Source organism: Ostrea edulis, chromosome 10, assembly GCF_947568905.1.
Source record: "Ostrea edulis chromosome 10, xbOstEdul1.1, whole genome shotgun sequence".
In the NCBI taxonomy this organism is placed as follows: Eukaryota; Metazoa; Mollusca; class Bivalvia; order Ostreida; family Ostreidae; genus Ostrea; species Ostrea edulis.
Window position 1 is genome coordinate 37,101,614 of NC_079173.1, and position 22,785 is coordinate 37,124,398.

A 22,785-nucleotide genomic window follows, 5' to 3' on the forward strand; every position below is an offset into this window, starting at 1 on the left:
ATCAAATCTTGTTTATTTGATAGTGTACTAAGGTCATCAGCATTTTTTCTCATGATGCAATATTTTTCTACCAGCTTTTCTGCGCGCGCGACAGATATTTTCAGAAAATCAGTTTCTCTCTTTGTCTCTCACGCTAAAACGCTAGGTGCTGCAGCACGTGGTCCCGCGCTAGATGGAGCGCGCGAAAGTTGTTTTCAGAAAATAAGTTTCTCTCATGCTAAAACACCAGGTGTTGCAGCACGTGGTCAATAAATTATGTTCAATTGTTGTTTAGTACATTAACATGGAAGTCATATCATTATAAGAGATTAACATGGAAGAATACGATGAAAATATTTGGGAAAATTTGGTGGAGAGAAGACATCAGAAGCGTAGAAAACGTAGATCTCGAAATTCGTGTTTCGAATATGTTTTAGATCGGTGGTCAGAAGAAAACATTGCTTCAGATTTAGAGAAATCGTACCAAAAATTTACTAATATACAATTTATGACTTTCCATTTCTATACGCAGCTTGATGGAACTCGCAAAGTATCGGGTTTTATTAGGCTGAAAAAACCGCGTATCAGACGAAGTGTGTGGTGTATGTTATGGGCTGGATACCATCAAATGTGGGAAAGCGTCAGGGAAGTGAGATTTCCGTGTACAAGAGCTCGGAAATTAGAAGATGCCATCACCTGTGTAAACAACTACTTTAACTTTTACGATGTCAGTGAACCGTACGAATTTGGTGTGAGAGATTATTGAATTACAACGCCAGATGTTCTGCGCATGTCATTGAGCTTGGTAGTTATAAAAGCGGAGCCTAGTTGTCACACCTCATTCTATCTTCTGATATTCGCTTGCTAACATGGCACAGAAACAAGACGATTTAAAGAAAGCTAAGGCTGACGATCAGAAGCCTGAAATAGGACAGGCCTCGAACTTTTATCTCCCGCCTCAGAATCCTACGGACCAAGGCCTGGGGTTTTTCTTCCCCGATTCGCAGGATGCTACGGGTCTGGAGTTGGGTTTATACGATAACCCTCCCATTAGTAATGAAGATTCACCCATGACCAGGGCCGATTTTGCGATCATTACGACAACACTGGACGGTATTGTCAACCGTATCAACGTGTTGGCCGACGAAATCACCAATCACATGGGGGTCTTGATGAAAACACTGGAGGAAGTAGCAGTGACTAAATCCCGTAAGGACCCCACCAACAACGCCTGCTTCACCTGTGGAGAAACGGGGCATTGGTCGCCAGATTTCCCGCAGAAAACCAGCAAGAAAAGTAAAGAGCGCGACCCGTGCTACAAGTGTGGGCAAGTGGGCCATTATATTGCGGACTGTCCGAAACAGCAGGAGGTGATCCCTACCCTTCCCAGCGCAAACCCTCAACCACCAAAAGAAGAACCACCCAAAATGAAGAGGAAGCCTGCCGCCAAGAAATCCGAGTCCGCGTGAAAGACTGTGTTTAAATGTGTGGACTTGTAAAATTGTGTGGACTTTATAAATTGTGTTTAATTGTTGAATTGTGTTTGTGTAAACTTTTAATTGTTCATTTAATAAATGTGTAAACTTTCAACCATTGTTCTTCTTTAATTAAAATATTTCTTTATTTGAAATTTAACAAACGGAATACAAAAGGAATATCAAAACGTTCACACGCCACCTCCTCAGATTTCCCCACCTGCCCAGCTTGACCTCGCCACCTGGCCAGCTTGACCCCCGCTGACCCCTACACTCATGTGAATACCGCCACTCCAAACTGCACTCCGTTGACCTCCCTATAAAACCTGCATTAAAACTGCACTCAGTTGAACTCCATATCAAGCCGGACTATACTACTAACGAGTATCAATCAAAAGAAAGACGAAAAGAAAATCCGAAGTGCTGTAAACCAAGGACAGAACAGGCGCTTTCATCCATATGAAAACTACAAAGCCCCACCAGCGGCGACAGCATGCTCGGCAGCCCAACTTGCTTCTTCTGGGCCTTATTCTACTGCAGCATTTCAATCATTTCCATACCAGCAACAGCTCTTTCGTGTCAAACCCACAAGGCGTCAACCACAACCCAGTGACGCTTTCTTCAGCTGTTTCGCTACTGGACACTGGAAAACAAACTGTCCAAAAACAAACGACAATGTCAATGATAAGTATACAGGTTGTACTGGTTATTCTACCATTGCTGGCCAGGTTAAATTCTTTCAGAAAAATTATTGAAAAATATCAAGGATAAAATACAATTTACAACAAAATATTGGCAAATGGAGAGAAATTGGTACAAATCCAATAATTTTGAGTTATTGAATCTGGCTATGAAATTCCATTTGTTTCAAATCCACCTCAAATGTTATTTTAAAATAATAGGTCTGCTATTCATAATACTGAATTTGTTACATCCGAAATTTCGGACTTATTGAATAAAGGGTGTATAATAGAAGTTCCATTTCAGCCATTTATTTGCAGTCCTTTAAGTGTTGCCGAAAACAGGACCAAAAAGAGGTTGATTCTTGATCTTATGTTAAATGAATATGTAAAGTATGATAAGATTCAAGTTTGGCGACTGGAAGACACTAGCACTAGATTACTTCGAAAAAGATTGTTTTTGCATCAAATCAGGATATCATCACAAAGACATAACTAAATATTATCAGACTTACTTGGAATTTCAGTGGAATAACAAATATTATTGCTACACTGTCCTTCCTTTTGGCCTTTTATCTTCTCCGTTTATTTTACTAAATGCTTAAGACCAGCTGAAAAGTTCTTGAGGAAGAGTGGCATCAGGATCGTATCATATTTAGATGACGGTTTGGCGTTTACTTTTACGGAGATTTAATGCATTTTATATTCTACTTTCATCCAAGAAACGTTGTCAGATACTGAACTCTTGGTCAATTTCGAAAAATCATAATTTAAGCTAACTGAAGTCATTATATGGTTAGGTATTACATGGAATTCAAGGCTATTTTCCATTTCAGTTCTAGATAGACGAATAGACGATATCTTTAGTTGTTTACATAGAATAATCGGTCGATTTCCCAACATACAATGTAACTGGAAGGGAACTGACAAAAGTAGTGGGGAATAGTATTTCCATGACAACCTTGATAGGTAATATATGCAACATAATGACAAGATTTGCTTCTATTGGAATTTCCAAAAGGGAATCGTGGGATTCCGGATTATTTGATTATCAAGACCAAGTTCTTGATGAACTTCATTTTTGGATGAAATGTATTCATAGTGAAAATATAAGATTTCTACAGTTTGTTAAAAGAAAGAATGTTATCATTTATTCAGATGCCAGTGATTTGGCATGAAGTGCTTACACAGTTGAAGTCAATTCAAAGGTGTTCCACTTGATGTGGAAAGAACACGAGAAAACAAAGAGTTCGACTAGGAAAGAATTGAAGGCCACAGAGTTGACATTAGTTTCTTTTCAGAAAGAATTACAATATATGACAGTGACGTTGTTTACAGACAACCAAAATTGCACATAGATAGTGCATTACGGTAGCATGAAACATGCCTTACAAGTTTTGGCATACAATGTTTTTAAAATGCGTGTAAAAAAAAAAAATTGGATGTTCAATGGGTTCCGCGAAAGGAAAACGATAAGGCAGACTATATTAGCAAATTTATTGATCATGACGATATAGAATTTTTCGAATTTGTAAGTTCTATGTTTGGCCCTTTCTCCGTTGATAGATTTGCTAACTTTAACAATCGTAAAGTTGTTAAGATACAATTCAAAATTTTGGAACCCTGAATCGGAAGCAGTGGATTGTTTTACACAAGATTGGGTAGGTGAAAATAACTGGTTGGTTCCTCCCATTCATTTGATAGTTTCTGCAATAAAACATTTACTAGAATGCTAAGCACATGGTACATTGATCATACCCAACTGGCCTTCCGCCGCTTTTTGGCCCATGCTGTTCGATCCAGATCTTTATTATAAGGCTTATGTGAAAGACGTGCTTTTGTTTAGAGATACTGAAGATATACTCATTCATGGTGAGAACAAAAACTGTATATTTGGTTCCATAAATGTTGATTCTGGAATACTTGTTGTGCACTTGGATGCGACAATATCGTATGGGTGGTTGGTGTATTGCAGATGACTAGGTCCTGGTACACCCTAGCTATAGAGTTATTTAGCAGTGACATAAGTGAGGGATGTATTGCAGAAGACAAGTGGTCCTGGTACATCCATAAGTGTGTATTGCAGACGATGAAGGTCCTAGTACACCTTAAATGTATGTATTTATAGATTATACGTTAATGTTTTGTTTTAAAAAACACATTTTTTATATATATTCAAGGTGGGAAGATGGAAGAAAGCCGAAAGTTACAAGATATCGTCTATCGGAACTTGCTTCTGAACTACCACTGAACGCTATTAAATCATCGCACGTATGTAGTTATAAGGCTTTATGACATGTCATACATTATTTCACCTGTTTTAATCAAACTTCAGTATTTACAAACAACCGCGTCACTCTGCCATTTCAGGTGACAGTCACGTGACCAGTTCAAACTTTCAGATCATCGGTGGTCTTATCTGTGTAAAGCTGTGTATTTTGTTACAACAGTACCGTGCCATAAGTTTAATAGAAATAAAAATATTAAATACCTATTAGTAATTCGTTGTTTTACGCTCTTTCAGCCTTAAAACTAGACAGTTGCGTCTGAGTTAATATTTATTATGTTGGGAATCCCCTGACGCGCATGGGGCTATTTATAGACGTCTAACACTGTATAATTTATGAGTTATCCGCAACACCTCGGGCCTTTCACCGAATACACCGTCTTTTGAGTAAAAGACCCGGGATTTTCCAGATGATTTATATATGTACCACACTATATAATATTCTCACTGTTTTCTTCTACATGCAGATGCTTTCAAGCATGTAAATAAGGGAAAGTTGATAACTTTGTAAAGTAATTAATCTGCTTTAAAGTAATTATGTACAAAATAATACATGAACATCGGGTCATACCGCTTTAATACTGTCTGGCATCCAAGACGAAGAATACAATACAATACAGGTATGCGTTTAACACCTTTTGCAAATGGTGCAACGACTTCAGTCCTGCAATACATTCTCTTCCTGCTTCGGAGACCAACGGCGGTGGTGGCGGTCGGACAAAGCTAAAGACGGCTATGTCAAAGAAAATTTATTCGAAAAACTATCAGTTATAAAAATTTGGGTATTTAGTATACATACTGTTCTTCTTTATCATCGAAATAATTAATCTGCACATAAGAGCGCTCCACATCTTATCTAACGTGTTTGTGTTTATTTTATAAACGTTTTATATTCGTTTGAGTGAAACGAATAAGAACCTAAACATTATCTAGCGCAGGTATATGCTTCACAATGTACAATATTTAAGTACGTGTAGATAGATAGAAACGTAGCTAAACTCTGAATCTTATGATTAAGCGCAACACGATGACACAGTGCAGTGGCGGATTTAAGGGAGGGGGGGGGGTAGCCGGAGTCCCCCCCCCTAAAATTTCAAATTTAAAGTAAATCGTGGTATATTGTTTAGAAAAATGTAAACGATAAAAGAAGCAATATACTATAGTATTCTTCCACTCTTGGAGGAATAAATGACAAAATCTTTTGATTTACTGAAATACTTTTATTGGGAGAACTTACAGTTTTTTTTCAAAACCGCTTAAAATATTCGTCATTTTATTCATTTCACCTTATTATAAATGACAGAAAATGGTAAAACTTACTCTATAAGAGACATATTCTAGGCTTTATAAAATCTATAAAATCCAGGACCTCCTCGGGGCTTACCTCCTGGACCTACTGGGGCCTCAAGGCGGCAATCAGACCCCCTGCCTCATAAAAAGTTGCGCCCCCTTAACTGCAATTCCTGGATCCGTCCCTGCAGTGCATGACAAATTTAACATCAAATAAACAAAAGACTACAGTGTAGTTCTTCACTAAATACACGTGACGGTAACTAGCACTATAATAAAATCTACTTAGTGTACAGCTTCATATTCTGAGTTTCACTAATATTGCATTGAAATATTTCATGTGACCATTTTATTTAAATAACCATGAGGGAAAATCTAACAAGACAAAATAGATACACGTATATTTCCATGTAATACCCGGTACATTGTTGCCCTTTGTCACTTTGATCAGCGTAAATTTAGGAATGGACTTAGTAGTTCATGACCCTGAATACCACTACGAGTAATTCTAGTGCAAGTGTAGTTGCAACACTACGCCTTCTTTACACAACTAATGTACACAATGAGTAGTACCTTTAAATTATTACGGAAGGTATAAATGGATTAAGAAACACAGTGCAAGAACATGTATTTAAACTCTTCCTGTATAAATATTCGTCACGGACGACTGAATAGAACAGGCTAGTGTCCATTTTGCAATTTACAATCATAAAAGGTACGTGATTTTTTATTGTATTTTTATGGAAAATTACAAGGCACGTATCTAGACATTTAACATCAGGCCTACCAAAACTGTGATGTGCATGTAGTTATTTCTAGGGATATCTGCTGTAAACTGTGTTTATGTAGAAGATTAAGTCTGTAAAGCGTCCGTTCTGTGAGAGAAGTGATCCCGTCCCTACCACATTTAGGTTATTGTCTCTCAGAATCGACACTTATCAAACGTTAGGGGTCATCCACAATTGTCAACCATTTTCCAAAGTGTGCAAAAAGCACACTTTTTGAGACCCCCCACCCACCCCCCTCAAAACGTGTACATCAACCATTTTTAAATTCCCAACAAGAAGGATCGACAATCGAGTTTATGAGCAATTTAGTTCAAACAATGAGTTCTTTAATATTGGTACCCCTATTTCTTGTTATATATCAATGATATAATGTTTTATAAATGTGCAAATCTAGTGTACATAATAGATTTTTATAGAAAAAAAATAAAGATGTCTCTGTCTTATCTTGTCGTCTTTTTTATAGGCATTACACTTTTGTAACATGACCAATACTTTTATGAAATAAATCCGGAAGAGAAAAAAGAGCGTACGGTAAAATTGTCGATTTTTTACCCCCTCCCCCCGAGCGTGCCTTTTGTACGCTTTGGAAAATGGTTGACAATTATGGATGGCCCCTTATCCTTCATTGGTCTGTAAGATATTTGAATTTTACTTGATTAATAATTATCGTGAAATCGATTAAAATCCCCAGCTTTCCTTTTCAATAAACTACTCTGGAATAACACTTTAAACAACAACTTACAATATTACAACATACACTAAATTCGTTGTTTATCGATGTTTGATTTTGATCTCACAGAAGAAACAAGTTCTGATAAAAATCACAGAACCCAAGGACGCCAGATCACTCCGGCTGACTAGAATTTTGCATCCAGCGTCCACCGGCTCCTGATCCATGAATGTGTAGTAATGGGGCTAAACGTTAACATAGGTTGTAATTGACCTTTGGCCAAACTCTCGACATAATTTAGAAGTGAGAATCGCGGGTTTTTCGTATATGACCTTAAAACCAGAGGTCCCGTGTCGCGGCAGGCGTTTGGCACCTTAACGAACCCTTATAGCTACGGCCCTGAGCGCTAAAGCATGGGTCGACATTTGTGGTACTTCACCTACAACTGGTGACGTCTTAATATGAGTGAAATATTTTCGACGAGGTGTAAAAATACCTACCCGGGGCCTCTTCGGTTACCAAGCGAAGGGATTTATCTCTGATATATGTATACATGTTTGTTTACTTTTGTTTTACATCCCTTTGAGAATATTTCACTCATGTTGGGATGTGGCCACCTCTGTTGAAAGACTGCAAATATTATCTAGATTTATACTCCACACTTGTTACCCTTGAGCAGTGGGGGATCTACATGTACTTTATGCCAACATAAAAATGTGCTGTATGGTGTGGCTGTTATATTTAAATTCCGAAGTTTTCTTATAGTTAAAACTTTAATACCCAAATACTTGTACTTGTGGTTGATATTAAGTGAAGTTGACTCTTGTAAGTTTTACAGTATGTGAAATTATGTTTCATACCGATTGTTGGGCCGTTCTTGGCACAATGATTTTGACTACGGATAACTACTTTTACCTGATCAGGATATAGAGCTCACGGTGGGTGTGATCGGGCGACAGGGGATGCTTACTCCTCCTAGTCATCTGATCCCATCTCTGGTATGTCCAGGGGTCCTTGTTTGCCCAACTATCTATTTTGTATTGCTTAAAAGAGTTATGAGATTGATCAATGTTCGTTATCGTCACCTTTCATGTAAAACGTATGCGGTACATGTTTTAATATATCATGGATTTATCACTAAAATTAAATTTTAAAAGTATAAATGATTTCTGTTGTCTTTCTTCTGAAAAAAAAAAACCTTTCAAAGAACAATTGTCATTTGTTGCAGTTTTCATTTTCGATCAATCACTTTTCTGGATTAAATAAGGTTAAAATTGTACATATTAATTAAAATATATTGAATGATGACAAAATTTTGCTTGTTAACATTTTTGTTTTAAAATGCATTATTTAGAAAGCAGATATTCAAGAATTTGTGTCATCCCCAACATTCATATTTTAAACCAATATTGTACAACATTTCTCCATCTAATGAGCAATCAACCAGTATTTTTTTCTAAAATCCTCAAATATGCGAGATTTTACGGTTTTACGGTATACTTTGCTCTGTCAGAAAAGAAATACTTTTTAAAAAAAATCATATATGGTATACATTAATTTCATATGAGAAAATTATGTGATTTTTATAGGAAGTTGATATGTATATCGTGTGATAATCATATGGAAATCATTTCATATGAAATTCATATGATTTTTTTCTACATATGAGAAGCATATGTTTCCCACATACGAATCTCATATGAAGTGAGTTTGATATGATAGCACATTACTTGCATATGATCCTCATATGAAACTCACTTCATATGAAGATCACATGTGGCGCTTTTGTGTTAAAATATCAACGATATCGATAACAAAGCAGCGTGTACGAAAGTTTGATTATCATATTAAGGATAAATTCTGTTTTTCTTCTCTCTGTTCAGCTGTGAAAAAGAACTACAGTACAACGACAGAACGAAGGCTGGGCTGTGTGGATGTGGTTGGGAAATGGAGGAAACAACATCAATCGGGAGAACGCGTGCTCGCTCCATCTTTGGCAAACTAATTGCGGCGGTTCTTGTGGCCATCATTCCTTATGTACATATAGGTAATTATTCCATCTATTTTATTGAACATGTAACGGCAAAATAACAACTCAAATTTTCGACAAAGGGATGATTTCAGCTTCTCCATCCTCAGCTTCCCATATCTATGTAGCAATTAATATTCTATTATCACTTGTATATGGTGTTTATGTGTCTCAACTTATTGGATACCATTAAGTATGCTGCAGATGTGGAAGACTGCGGTGTCTTTTATTTTGAGTTCACTGGGATATAGCGCCTCGACATATGAATGAAAATGAGTATTGTTAATAGATAAATCGTCACCAATATCGAGTTGATTTAGAAGCTTTTGATTAAAAGATACAATTCTGGCATGCAAGGTTAACAAAACGAGCACAATTTGTGCCCAAGTTTAATCCAACAGACTGTTGCAAGACATGATCACCAAATACTGAGTAGACATTGTCAATGAGGAACTCCAGCATCTTTTCATTATCAATTTCACAGTACTTGTGAGTAAAATCGGAGTGGTGTTTGATGATGTTATTTTGGGATTAATCATCATATTAAGATATGAAGATTTCCGTGTTACTTTCTTTCTTTCAAGAAGCAGCAGTCTATGATGTCAAAAAGTGTAGTCTTTGAATATCGTGAGGAATGGCCGTGTAAAGTGTTAAATAGTCATAGGTTTTGATGCTGCAAGTTGAATATACACGAAGGAAATACGATAAAAACAGAACAACGCGAAAGTATCTATGAATGATCTGTCGGCAATCGGTGGGGAGCACATCCAGCAATTAAAGAAGAAAAAGGCAGTTAAACGGGGAACGAGGTAGTGAGAATCTCTTCGAGCCATAGATAAGGGGGGGGGGGGTTAAAGTTTAATGAATATCATAAAAAAAAATTTAATATTGTAAGTAAATCCTAATTTGATGTTGTTAATAATACTTTCTTGCGCAAGCGCACATCCAACCTAGAAATCAATTTCTTCATCAATATGTATTAAAGAAATCACAGTTGAACAGAGTAATTGGCCTACTTTGTGAATTGATACCAAATACTGATTTCTCGAATATAAGAAATTGCCGTTTTACATATTTGATCATACCGACACAATTTTGGTTAGGTTTCCAACATCTAAAAACAAGTATATGTATTTGATACCGCAGGTGAGTATTTTGTTTTATGATTGATTGATTGGTGTTTTCCACCACACTCAACAATTTTTCAGTTATCTGGTGGCGCCCAGTTTTTATTGGTGGAAGAGAGATACAATGTACCTGGGAAGAGACCACCGACCTTCCGAAAGTAAACTGAGAGATTTTCTCACTTATTGGCGCCGACAGAGGTGAGAGGCCGTGTGATTTTGAGCGTGATGCTTTAACCACTCGGCCACGGAGCCACCTTTGTTTATGCATTAGATAATTATTCAAGCATACTGAACTGACTCCGCCACTCTAACAACACGCACAAATTCTGAAACGGGGGATCACATTTAATTCAATTTGCTTAACTCTCATTATAGTCTTATTTTTGTTATTCTAAAAGTGTTTTCTATTTTGTACTATAGGTGTCATCCATAAGCTGATTTGGGTCCCTAACAAGCCCCCAGTCAACAAGACACACTGTCGCTGTGACTGCTTTGATACAGTTTTCAAGGGCGAGTTGTTACTACATATATTTCATTTTCATTCTTCCATGCTAATCAATGATATTTCTTATCAACTCTTCACCATCCACTAGCATGTATGTATATCGATCTAATTAAACCTTTCACTTTTTTAAAATCTTCAAGAAACTTTGAACCATTTTCAACAACTTTTCGCTTAAAAGGTTATACTTTCCCCGGTTCGAGGGAAATAATTTGGAGACAACTCAACCATTTACTTGATAAATGACATTGTCAAACATAAATTACATTTTGTTCCCTCACCAGCAGCATCAGAAAAGAGCTTCAACTCCGTGACAAGAGAACGACAGAATTAAAAATCTTTTGAAAGACTGGTCAAGAAGACCAAAGCCCGCATATAAAAGCAATGATAAACCGGCGGCTATTGACAACAGCTGGAAACCATGGAAGAGATTCTCTCTCTCTCTCTCTCTCTCTCTCTCTCTCTCTCTCTCTCTCTCTCTCTCTCCATGTCTTGTAAAAGTGTAAGAAAACAACAAGATAAACCAATACAATGGAGATCCAAAATTGTTCAAAACCTTAACCCGACAACAGGACAGTCTATGATAGGGTTAAATACATATTAATATCCCAGAAAAAACATGGCTACATCTTCACAAAATGTACATATTTGCTTTGGCAAACTATGATTCTAAAGTCGGGGTAGAGTCCCAGAAGGCGCATTTTTGGTTATGCCTCCTTGCAAAAAAAGGGGGGGATATTAGTTTGCATATGTCGGTAGACCAAGTAATTTCGGCTCAATAATATAATAATGCCTAGCTTGACATACAGCAAGCATTTTATACTGGTTTCGCAGCAAAGTTGATGAAACGTATTGATTTTAAGGTTACAGGGTCAATCTTGACATAGTAAGATATCGTCTGCTGAAAACATTGAGAACCCTTTGCTTGACGGACATTGATACAAAGGTTTTACATAACAAGTAAATGACCCCTATAGATTCTGAGGTCACAGGATCAAAGGTCAAGGGTCAAATTGTACATACTAAAATAATGTCTGTTTGATATTTTGAGAACCCTTAATTGATTGACAAAATATCAAACTTGGTACACCGGTACATCTTTAGGAGTAGATAACCCCTATCTTTGTTAAGGTCAACGGTAAAACTTCTTTAGAAATAGAAAATACTGTCCACTCAATATCCTATGAAATCTTTGATACAAGACATGAAGCTTAAGGAGGTACTCTACATCGTCATAATGCCTGACTTCCTTTTATAACATGAATGAAAATATAAATATCAGCAATAATTGTCTTGTCATTTAAAGTATCATTGCCTAGCTGAGCAGCTCAGTGGGTTGACACGGCGACTGCTGAACTGTATATCGCGGGATCGAGACAAGCTGAGGTTTTAATTTTTTTTCGGAATGCTTTTTACTAAAACTGCATGTTTGGTCCAGATGAGGTAAATCTGAATGTTTTCAATTTCAAAACATTGTTGGATACATCCTCCACTTTTCATCCATATAAAATTTCTCTGGTGTAGCATACATCCTTACTACAGATGACCCTCATTTGGTTTTGGCATAACAAGGTCAATAGTAAAACCATCATATGAAAAGTTTTTTTTTTTTTTTGTTTTTGTTTTTTTTTTTTTATCTTTTACACTGAATAATGATAATTCTTTACAATGTATAAGTGCAATAAATAAATTCAAATTGCTAAGGAGTAATTGTACTTTTGTTTTAACGTTTTGTTAATTTGCTTTCAAATATCAATTAAAAATGTAGAATTTATGCCATGAAAATTGCATTCTTTTCATATGAATGCCTTTATTTGCAGGTTCTTATGAAAGACAAGGGAAATCCACATACAAACATGTTTATTTCAATGCAACTTTTGAAATGCTGGTCGTTTGGTTGATGACGCTTGGTGTGATTATTGTGTCGTACGAATCATTCAAACATATCCATAATATATATTGCAAGAAACTCATCAGGTGGAAAATGTTATTTCTATTCATATTAGATATTTACCCAAACTATTATTCTTATTGGGTGTATGTGAATTACATCAATGATGGATATTATCATCAGTTTTTCCACCAATTGTTCTTCACGGTATCGGAACTATATTCTACGTGGAATGTCTTCCGGTTGTGTTCCAAGAATTCGGAGTCAAATTCATGGCGACTATTAGCCATAATTTCTATAAGTTTAATTCATATTCTACTAGGAGGCGTTGATCAATTTTTCACACAATTAATACTGTGGCGTGGCAACGCTTTTCAGAGATTTAGGAACTTGGGTTTTCTTTTCCCTGACATATTGCACGTGCTACTTGCTGTTCAGTTACTGGCGGAGGAACGACAGACAAGCTGGACAAATATCCTCACCATGACCGAGAGGAAGTATGGAAGTATTCTCGTTTTGAGTGGATTTCTCATTGGAAAATGTATCTTTCAATGAATGATAGATACTAGAAAACCATTGTATTATCTAAAATAATGTAAAAATATACTATAATATAGTGATTTATATTGTTCATTTACTTTCATGTCCTGGATATATAACATGTTTACAAAACGTTCTGAGGCGTCTTATCTGAGATTACTAACACATTGTGTTTTACTGTAAATGAGTCACTTCCCGTTAGGGGGTTGATCAGAGATCACATTAACTTAAAACTTTCGTTTCCCTAGTCCCATGGGGATCCGGGTTAGATTAGGTCCTCTGTACCCCTTGATTATCGTAAGAGGCGACTAAATGGAGCGGTCCTTCGGATGAGACCGCAAAAACCGAGGCCCCGTGTCACAGGAAGTGTGGCACGATAAAGATCTCTCCCTGCTCAAAGGTCGTAAGCGCCGAGCATAGGCCTAAATTTTGCAGCCCTTCACCGGCAATGGTAACGTCTCCAGATGAGTGACAAATTTTCGAGCGGGACGTTAAACACTATACAACCAATAGGAAGTTGTTAGTACGCAATTATAGAACAAAAAATGGAATCCGGTGATGCCGATAGGGGTGTGAGAGATTTTGTTTCTTAGAATATCCCTAGCAAGAGCTATGCAACCTTAAGTACATTCATGCACGGATTTAAAAATTTCAATTTTCACTTGTTAGAAGCTGTATGTTCCGATGCTCATGTATTATTGCTTAAAAGCAGAGCAATTTGTTTTTAAAGTTATTAACTTTCTATTAATTACATGCTTGAAAACATTTGCATGTCAAACAAAACATTGAAAAGATTATTCAAAAAGTAAGCATCACGGGTATGTCTAAATTATAAATTACCTGTTATGCGTCTATGAATAGCCCCACGCGCATCAGGGGAATCCCACATGCTGTATATACATGTACATGTACTCGTAAATAAGACGCAACTGTCTAACTTTAGACACAGGCAATTATATCGCTTAAGTTCAAATTTACTATTACAAAGTAGAGGTATAGAACACGAAATATTAATAATATTGATAAAAATTAGTATTTGATTATCTAAATAGTTATGGGTCCTTTCATCCTTTTTGGGTAATTAGTGGCACCGGTCACTGCTCGTTATCTTCACACTTCATAATAGTATTGATTGATTGTATATTTTTAAACGTCCCACTCACGAATATTTAACTCATATGGAGACGTCACCATTGCCAGTTAAGGGCTGCAAATTTAGCTCTGTGCTGCTTGCCCTTGAGGAGGGAGGGATCTTTATTGCGGACCCGAGACCTCGGATTTCGCGGTCTAATCCAAAGGGCCGCCCCATTTAGTCGTCTCTTACGGCAAGCAAGGGATACTGAGGACCTATTCTAACCTGGATCCCCACGAGATGGAGCAATGTTTCTAAAACATATTATATTTATAACTATATCATAGATAAGGCTTTATGTAATAGTTCGATTTACATGACTGTATTTCCTAATAACGTGAAAAGGTATGTTATTTTTACATTCAAAGACAATTTTCCCGTTCATGTGTGAAATTCCTATTGACACTCAATAAATCAGACTTTTACTGTATCTTGGTCAGTAAAGACGTTCAATGAATAAGACGCATTTTTCGACATTAGTTACAAAAAGTTAATGGAATGGAAGCAAAATCTCTGAATGACCTGAATAATAGACGTATAGGCTTACCACGTAATAATTCTTGGAAACCATTTCTCCTTGGCATATAAAGAAATACTAATAAAGATAACAAATATGTTTCCACAGATTACAATGTCGCATACCATTCGATTTTTTCTACATATCGTTGTGAGCTTTACCGCACAGAAATATAAAATGAATCTCAGCTAAATTGTTGCAGATAACAAAATTACTGGATATTTCGAACTCCCTGTGTTTAATATAAAACGTCTATATGTATGCATTTTGTAATTCCTAGAAGTACCTCAAAGACACGATGCTGAGGTCTTGTAGATAATATGTTAATTGCACATCTGCATGCTACTTCCTGTAAATTTAATCAGGATTCATCATATCAAAAGAAATCTACAATTTTCGCGGAAAATTACGTAACTATGTTAACGAAAAGAATGTTGTTTCATTTAAATTAAAAAGGGATGTTCAAGTATAGACAGTACCAGCAAACCGACGAAGTAATAGAGGCCCATTGGCCATATCGCTCACCTGAGAAGACGTTCCTAGCAATGAACAAACTGGAGCAAAATTATCATTATACAAGCAGTCTGGTTTTAAAAATACCTTTCAAAGGAAATAACTATAACCTCATTAATTATCAAACCTAATTATTAAACCTGACTACAAATTCAATAATTCTCATATGCCCATGTAGACGGGTATGGTCTTTCATATTAACAGATTTCATCTAAGGATGCTTTGTGTCATTTAGTTTGGTTCCCTATACATTCACATGTAAAACTTTGATCCGATATTGTGGCCACACACTAACCCCAAGGGGTCATAATATTTACCAACTGTTCTGGCCCAGTGGTTCTTGAGAAGAAATTGTTTTGATGACCCCATCCTATTTTTGAATTTTGTGACTATGAGAAGGGACATGACCCTTCATATGAAAAAAAAAAATTGAATCCCCATCACCGAAGGATGATTTATATCATATTTGATTGAAAATGGCCCAGTGGTTCTGGAGAAGATTTTACTATACATTCTTTATATCTTTATAAAACTTTGATCCCTTAATATGGCACCACACTACCCTCGGGACCATGATCTGAAGAAATTGAAATCGACTCTATATCAGGAAGCTTTCATCTAAATCTCTACTCTTCTGGCCCAGTGGTTCTTGAGAAGAAGACTTTTAAAGATGTTATTTATATATTTGCATGTATAACTTCATAACTTTATAACAAACCCCCGGGTTCATGATTTAAATAAACTTGAATTTCCACTATGCCAGGGAGCTTTCATGTAAACTGCATCTTTTCTGGTCCAGTGGTTCTTTAGAAAAAGATTTGTAAGTGACCTCATCCTATTTTTACCTTTTTGTGATTATCACCCCTATAAAGGGGGCGTGGCTCCTCATTTGAACAAATCTGAATATACATTTACGTCATCTAAGAATGAGTTGTATTAAGTTTGATTGAAATTGGTCCAGTCGTTATGGAGAAGAAGATTTTTTCGACATATTTGCATGAAAATATTTGATCCCATAATATCCCATCCCCTAATATCCTATCCTTGTGGGCCATGATCTGAACAAGCTTGAATCTACTCTATGAAAGGCGAAGATAACAAACAGTGACCAATCTCATCAATCTCAAAACTCATATAAGCAATACAAAATAGAGAGTTCGGCAAACACGGACCCTGGATATACCAGAGGTGGGATCAGGTGCCTAGGAGGAGAAAACCTTCCCTGTCGACCGATTACACCCGCCGTGAGCTCTATATCTTGATCAGGTAAACGGATCCATCCGTAGTCAAAATCAATGTGCCAAGAACGGCCCAACAATCGACATGAAACACGCCAGACAGCACCCGACCCAATGATAGGCTGCACCGAAAACCATATTGTTACGACGACCATAGAATTTGCGAAATGCTGATCTTAAACGAGACTGTTGGAACCCCTGTACCAACAACCCGCCTGTCAGTAGCCTTCATCGATTTAAAAACAGACCATACGCAGAACAAGCTCTTGCGTATTTTATTGAAAATAGATATTAACGGCAAATAAACAAGATGATTTCAGCTTCTCATCGTCAACTTCCTGTAATTATGTAGCAATATTCCACTATCACCTGGATATGGTGTTTATATATCTCAATTGATTCAATGCACAAGAGCTTGTTCTGTGTATGATCAGTTTTTGAATCGAAGCAGGCTACTGACAATCATGTTGATGGTGCAGGAGTTTCGACAATCGCCTTTAAATGTAGTATTTCAAAAATCCACGATTGTTTTTCGTTATAACAATCTAGTTTTTCAATACAACCTATCATTGAGTCAAATACTGTCTGACTTGTTTCATACCGATTGTTAGGACGTTCTTGGGACAATGATTTTGACTACGGATTACTCCGTTTACCTGATCAAGTTATAGGGCTCACGGCGGGTGTGACCGGTCGACAGGGGATGCTTACTCCTCCTAGGCACCTGATTCCACCACTGGTATATCCAAGGGTCCGTGATTGCCCAACTCTCTATTTTGTATTGCTTATAGGAGTTATGAGATTGATCAATGGTCGTTATCTTCACCTTTTATCTAGGTGATAATGGAATTCTAACCCGGACCCCCAAGGAACAATCGACATATGAACTAAAATGATTATCTTTAATAGATAAAACGTCGTCAATACATCGAACTCTCGAGTTCAAAGTCCCTCATAAGAGTATGAAAACAGATCAGCTAATAAAGGAGCACAACTCTTACCCATGGGAATTTCAACAGACCTGATCACTAATTGTCAATGAGGAACTTTAGCATCTTTCTGATATCAACTTCAAAGTACTTGTGTGTAGAATCCAAGTGGCGTTTAATAAAGAAATATAATTAGCCTCTGGGTTGTCCCGAAATTTGCCAATGTTTATTGTTTTATTGTCTGCATTATTGTTTGAAACGCTTCATCGGATGTTCATCAAATTCTTCATTAATACAACCTGTTATTAAGTACAATGCTGTCTGATATGAGACCGTTCCTTACACACTCATTTTGAAATCGGTTTACTCCGTTTGTTCTGTGCGAGATGTAGGGCTTGTGACGGGCGCGACTGATCTACAGGGAACGCTGATCCCACCGCTGGTATGTCCAGGGGTCGATGTTTTCCCTACTCTTAATTTTGTATTATGAGATTGATCACTGTTCGTTATCTTCTCCTTTTCATATTGGATAAAAATTGCAGATACAAAGTACATTAATAAACGTTCTCAGCTCATCGAAAATAATTTATATGTCAAATTTACAATTATAGCTGTTTGAGGTGATCGCATTGCAATCATACCATTAGTTTTACATGCTGATGTTGCACGCGAGGGCGAAACTTATGTCCCTTAGCACACACGGGTTTGAAATAAAAATATATACTTTAACTATTTAGAAATCAGCAGTGGTTTTCAGTATCAGTAACAGGAGTAATAATTTGCGCTACTTAACAGCTAATGCATTGATATCTACGATAAACGTTGCTCTTTGTAACCCCTATAAAATGATCTGCACGACAGAGTTTGAGAACCATCTTTGATGTTATTCATAACATATGCTAGTTATTCAATAACTTTATTTGCATTGGAATTATTGCTTGTAGAAGAATGATAGATTAAGATATTTGCATGATTGCATTGATTGTATATTGTTTAACCATCCTCTTGAAAAAAAAATCACTCATATGGAGACGTCACCATTGCTGGTGAAGAGGATGCAAAATTTAGACCCATGTCTGACGCTTACGGCCTTTGAGCAGAGAGGGATCTATATGGCATCACATCTGCCATAACACAGGGCCTTAGTTTTTGCGATCTCATCCGATCTCATCCGAAGGACTGCGCCAATTAGTCGCCATGTATGACAAGCCAGGGATACTGAGGATCTATTCTATCCCGGATCCCCACGGGATCGATGATTACACGTTTATTAATTTATACAAAGGATTGCGTAGCCATTTATTAGATGACGCTGGGAAATGGATGTTTCGTAAGAAAGGATATATTTAAATCAGGAACCCACATCAGGCGGGCACATGGGGTATCAACTCCTTCACAGCCAAAATTAAATTAGATTAAATTAAAATCTAAGATGTATATTTATTACGCTGTAGGATCACTATGTTCATTAATTTGTATTTCATGGTAATCTTAAAGATATACGTGTTTTACGTTGCTGGAAACACGGCGTGCATTATTTCTCTTGCTAGACGTAATAAATAGATAGGAAACCAATATATTTCCTTGGTCTTTTTTTCGTATTACTTTATTAGTTTTATATACAATGTTTTAGCGAAAGAAAGAACGGTTAATTTCGTTGGTACATGGATTTGATGGACTATATTTTCAAGCCGTTTCTAGCGATGGCACATACAACTGTACTGGTATTCTCTGGATACTAATGGAAAAATGTTTTCAATATCTTACTTCATTAATAAATTCTGTATCGATCATATACGGCACTATTGTGAATTCAGACAACAGTAAATTCATTGTCATCCTGATTAATAACGACATGTATGTCCTGATATGCTGAAATATCCAGAAAAAGTTTTTAGTGCAAACTATTTTGCAAGATAAAAAGGCCACATTTGAATTCATATCTTTACTTAGTAATTACCAACACTTCGCATCATTTTAGATCATCTGTACGTAACAAATATTTCGGATTCTATAATACCATGCAGGGGAGTTTAGGAGGGTGTGCGGGATTGACCATACCCAGGTTATTTTATAAGGACGAGAGATTAGAAGATTACACTTAGTTTCACGTGAATTAATTTTTATATTCATTTTTTGTTGTTTTCCATTCATGTGTAATCTTGTAATCCTTTTAGGTGTTTTGAGATTGATCACCGTTCCTAATCTTTACCTTTCATATTCAAATTTTAATTCAGGCGCTTAGCGCCTTAGCAGTCACAGCTTCAGAATGAAAGGTGAATATAGCGAATAGTGATCAATCTCATAACTCCAATAAGCAACACTAAATAGAGAGTTGGACAAACACGGATCCCTGGACACACCAGAGGTGGGATCATGTGCCTAGGAGGAATAATCATCCCTGTCAACCAGTCACACCCGCCGTGAGCCCTATATCCTGATCATGTAACCTGTCTTAGTTTCCAATCGGGGAATACCTTGTTGCAAAGATTAAGCACTACGATTGGATTGATTACCTCGCTCCTCCCACCAACTGCGGTACTGGTCTGGTGAATACTGCACATTCCATCTATGTGAATATTGATTACTAGCACTATTGCGTTTAAGAAGTGCTCGGAACTGCTTCGTAAATCATGAAGTTATTATAGTATTATCATAGTGAATATGCAGTTATTCACATTTACTATGATTGTAGATATTGGTTTTAGTAACACTTCTGGTATTTCTGTGGTAGTGTTGTCTTGTAAGGGTAGTTAGACAAAATAAATGTTGTTCACAAAAGTATCACGCTCTCCACACCATGTTTTGCCTTCTCTAACAAGATGTATACGATTTTTTCAATATTTCATATTCTGTGGTCATTTTACACCCTTGTGATGTATTCAAATGTTTATTACTATCTATCAATAACCATTCAACATCTAACTGATCTTTAGATACGCTGCAAGATTTATTTTGTTGGTAAAGGAAAGTTCACTAATTGTACAGTATGAGGTTAAGTGACAGGGGAGTATTCACATGATAGTCCGATCTATAACTATAACATAAAACATGAATTTCTTATGAAAGTTATAAATCGATAACATTTGTTGACAAAAATACCGAGCGTAGGATCACACCCTCGCTACTCCAATGGGCTCAATAATTGAAATCTGAAATTGGAACTTTTAAACCTGACGATAATAAAAGATAAAGAGACAATTAAATAATTGTATCTTTTTGTCCTCCGCCGTAATGTGTAAGGGGACATAGAAATACTGATGTCCATATGTCCGTCCATCCGTGCGTCCGTCTGTCCGCCATATTTGACTTTGTGGATACAACTCTTCGGAAAGCTCTCAACGGATTTTGTTCAAAGTTTGTTGGATTGTTAGTCACTTTATGTAGTTGATCATAATTCACCGCCATTTTGATTTGACAAATTTTATAGGAGTTATGGGACGTTGCTGAATTTTTACATGTTACAAGTAATTATAGGAACACTTTGCGGACGCATCTTCTGGAAACTGCTCAAAGAATTTTGTTCAAATTTGTTAGGATTGTTAGTCACCTTATGCAGTTGATCATATTTTGATTCAATTTTTTGTGGTGGCTGTGGACGTATAGCTACGCGTAGAAAACTTGTCGAACATTAAATTATAAGATGTTGCAAAACTGGTTGCAAACACTATCAAAGTTTTGTATCCATTGAAGATTGATTGATCGTATTTTTTTTTTTACTTCGTATTGGCGATATTTCAGTTATATTTTGGAGACAAAATGATTACACTTCCAATCTGCACCGCCCCAAGAATATGTTCTGCGAATGATTTCAAGTTTTTACATCAAGGCATTCTACTGGCAGATAAGCTACAACTACGTTGGGATTTCAACAGTCTCATTTAAAATCAGCAATTAGCAAATGATATGATCTTTATACCGATCTAATTTACAAATACAATCTGCCATTAGGTCGAATCTATCTGACATGTTTCATACCAAATGGTAAGCCTTTCTTTACACACTAATTTTCACTATGAATTTCTCTATTTAAATGTAATATTTACAGTACTTTCTATCTCTATGTGGAATGTTTTGTACAGAGGGACATGGCAGTGGATAATGAAAAAAGCCCGGAAGAGGGATTGGGCACAATAAGTACATGTATGTCGTAAACTTTAGCTACATATAACATGCTTTTTGCAGATGAGAATCATTACCATTGAAGTACGGAATGTAATGCTGTGTGAATGGTGGATTGAGAATACCACCTAGTATAGTACACTGTATAGCATATATAGATGATACGGCCGAAAACAATCAACACCCCGCACAGAAATCAGAAATAATGCGTGTAAAACTTCAGATTTGGCACCCAAATGGCCAAGTATTTTGGCTAATACGTCCTCTTTCTTTTTTTTCTTTTTTTTAAAAAACCTTGGATCCGCTATTGTGTGTGTTAATTGAACACATCAATTATTCTTAATTTATAGCACCTTTCATGTTGCATTTCTTATGTTTTTATCTTTGATTAATGTTACAAAATTGTTGTTATCTAGGCATGTTCATAGTTTGGAAGTTATAGCACGGTGCCATGAAAGATGGAGATAACGAACAGTGATCAATCGCATAACTCCTATAAGCAATATAAAACAGAGAGTTGGGCAAACACGGACCCCTGGACACACCAGATGTGGGAGCAGGTGCCTAGGAGGAGTAAGCATCCCCTGTCGACCGGAAGTTATTGTACAGCTAACCTCCGCCCAAGGAAGTTCTTGTACGCTGAATTTCTCTCAAAGATTTTCTGTTTGATTTAAAGTATGGCTAAGATCAAAGGAAAAAGTACCTCGCCATGGCACAAGGTCAAGAAATAAGGCTCACAGCTTGTGTGGTTGGTCAACAGGGGATGCTTACTCTTCCAGGGCACGTGATCCCACCTCCTCTGTGACCAGGAGTCCGTGGTTGCTTTATTTTGTATTCTTTATGAGTTATGAGATTGATCACTGTTCGGTATATTCACGACCATTGAATTTGCGAAATTCTAACTTTAAAGGTACTTGATGAAACCTTTGTAAAACTTATTTCTCAGTAGCCTACTTCGGTGTGAAAATTAATCAGATGCAAAACACTTTCATGTATTAAATTTGTTAGTGGACATTACATCATATGCAGAATTACTATATGAAAGTTGAAGAAAGCGAAGCTGCAGTCATCCCGCT

General features: G+C 36.7%; 1 protein-coding gene across 1 annotated transcript; it reads left to right on the top strand.

Moving 5' to 3' along the window:
* Positions 1 to 6,317: 6,317 nt before the first annotated feature.
* On the top strand, positions 6,318 to 13,349 carry LOC125665966 (uncharacterized). Its single transcript, XM_048899004.2, has 4 exons — positions 6,318 to 6,426; positions 9,053 to 9,216; positions 10,746 to 10,835; positions 12,648 to 13,349. The coding sequence occupies exons 2-4, from the start codon at positions 9,117 to 9,119 to the stop codon at positions 13,271 to 13,273; spliced, it is 816 nt and encodes a 271-aa protein (XP_048754961.2). The 5' UTR covers positions 6,318 to 6,426; positions 9,053 to 9,116; the 3' UTR covers positions 13,274 to 13,349.
* The last annotated feature ends 9,436 nt before the right edge of the window (positions 13,350 to 22,785 follow it).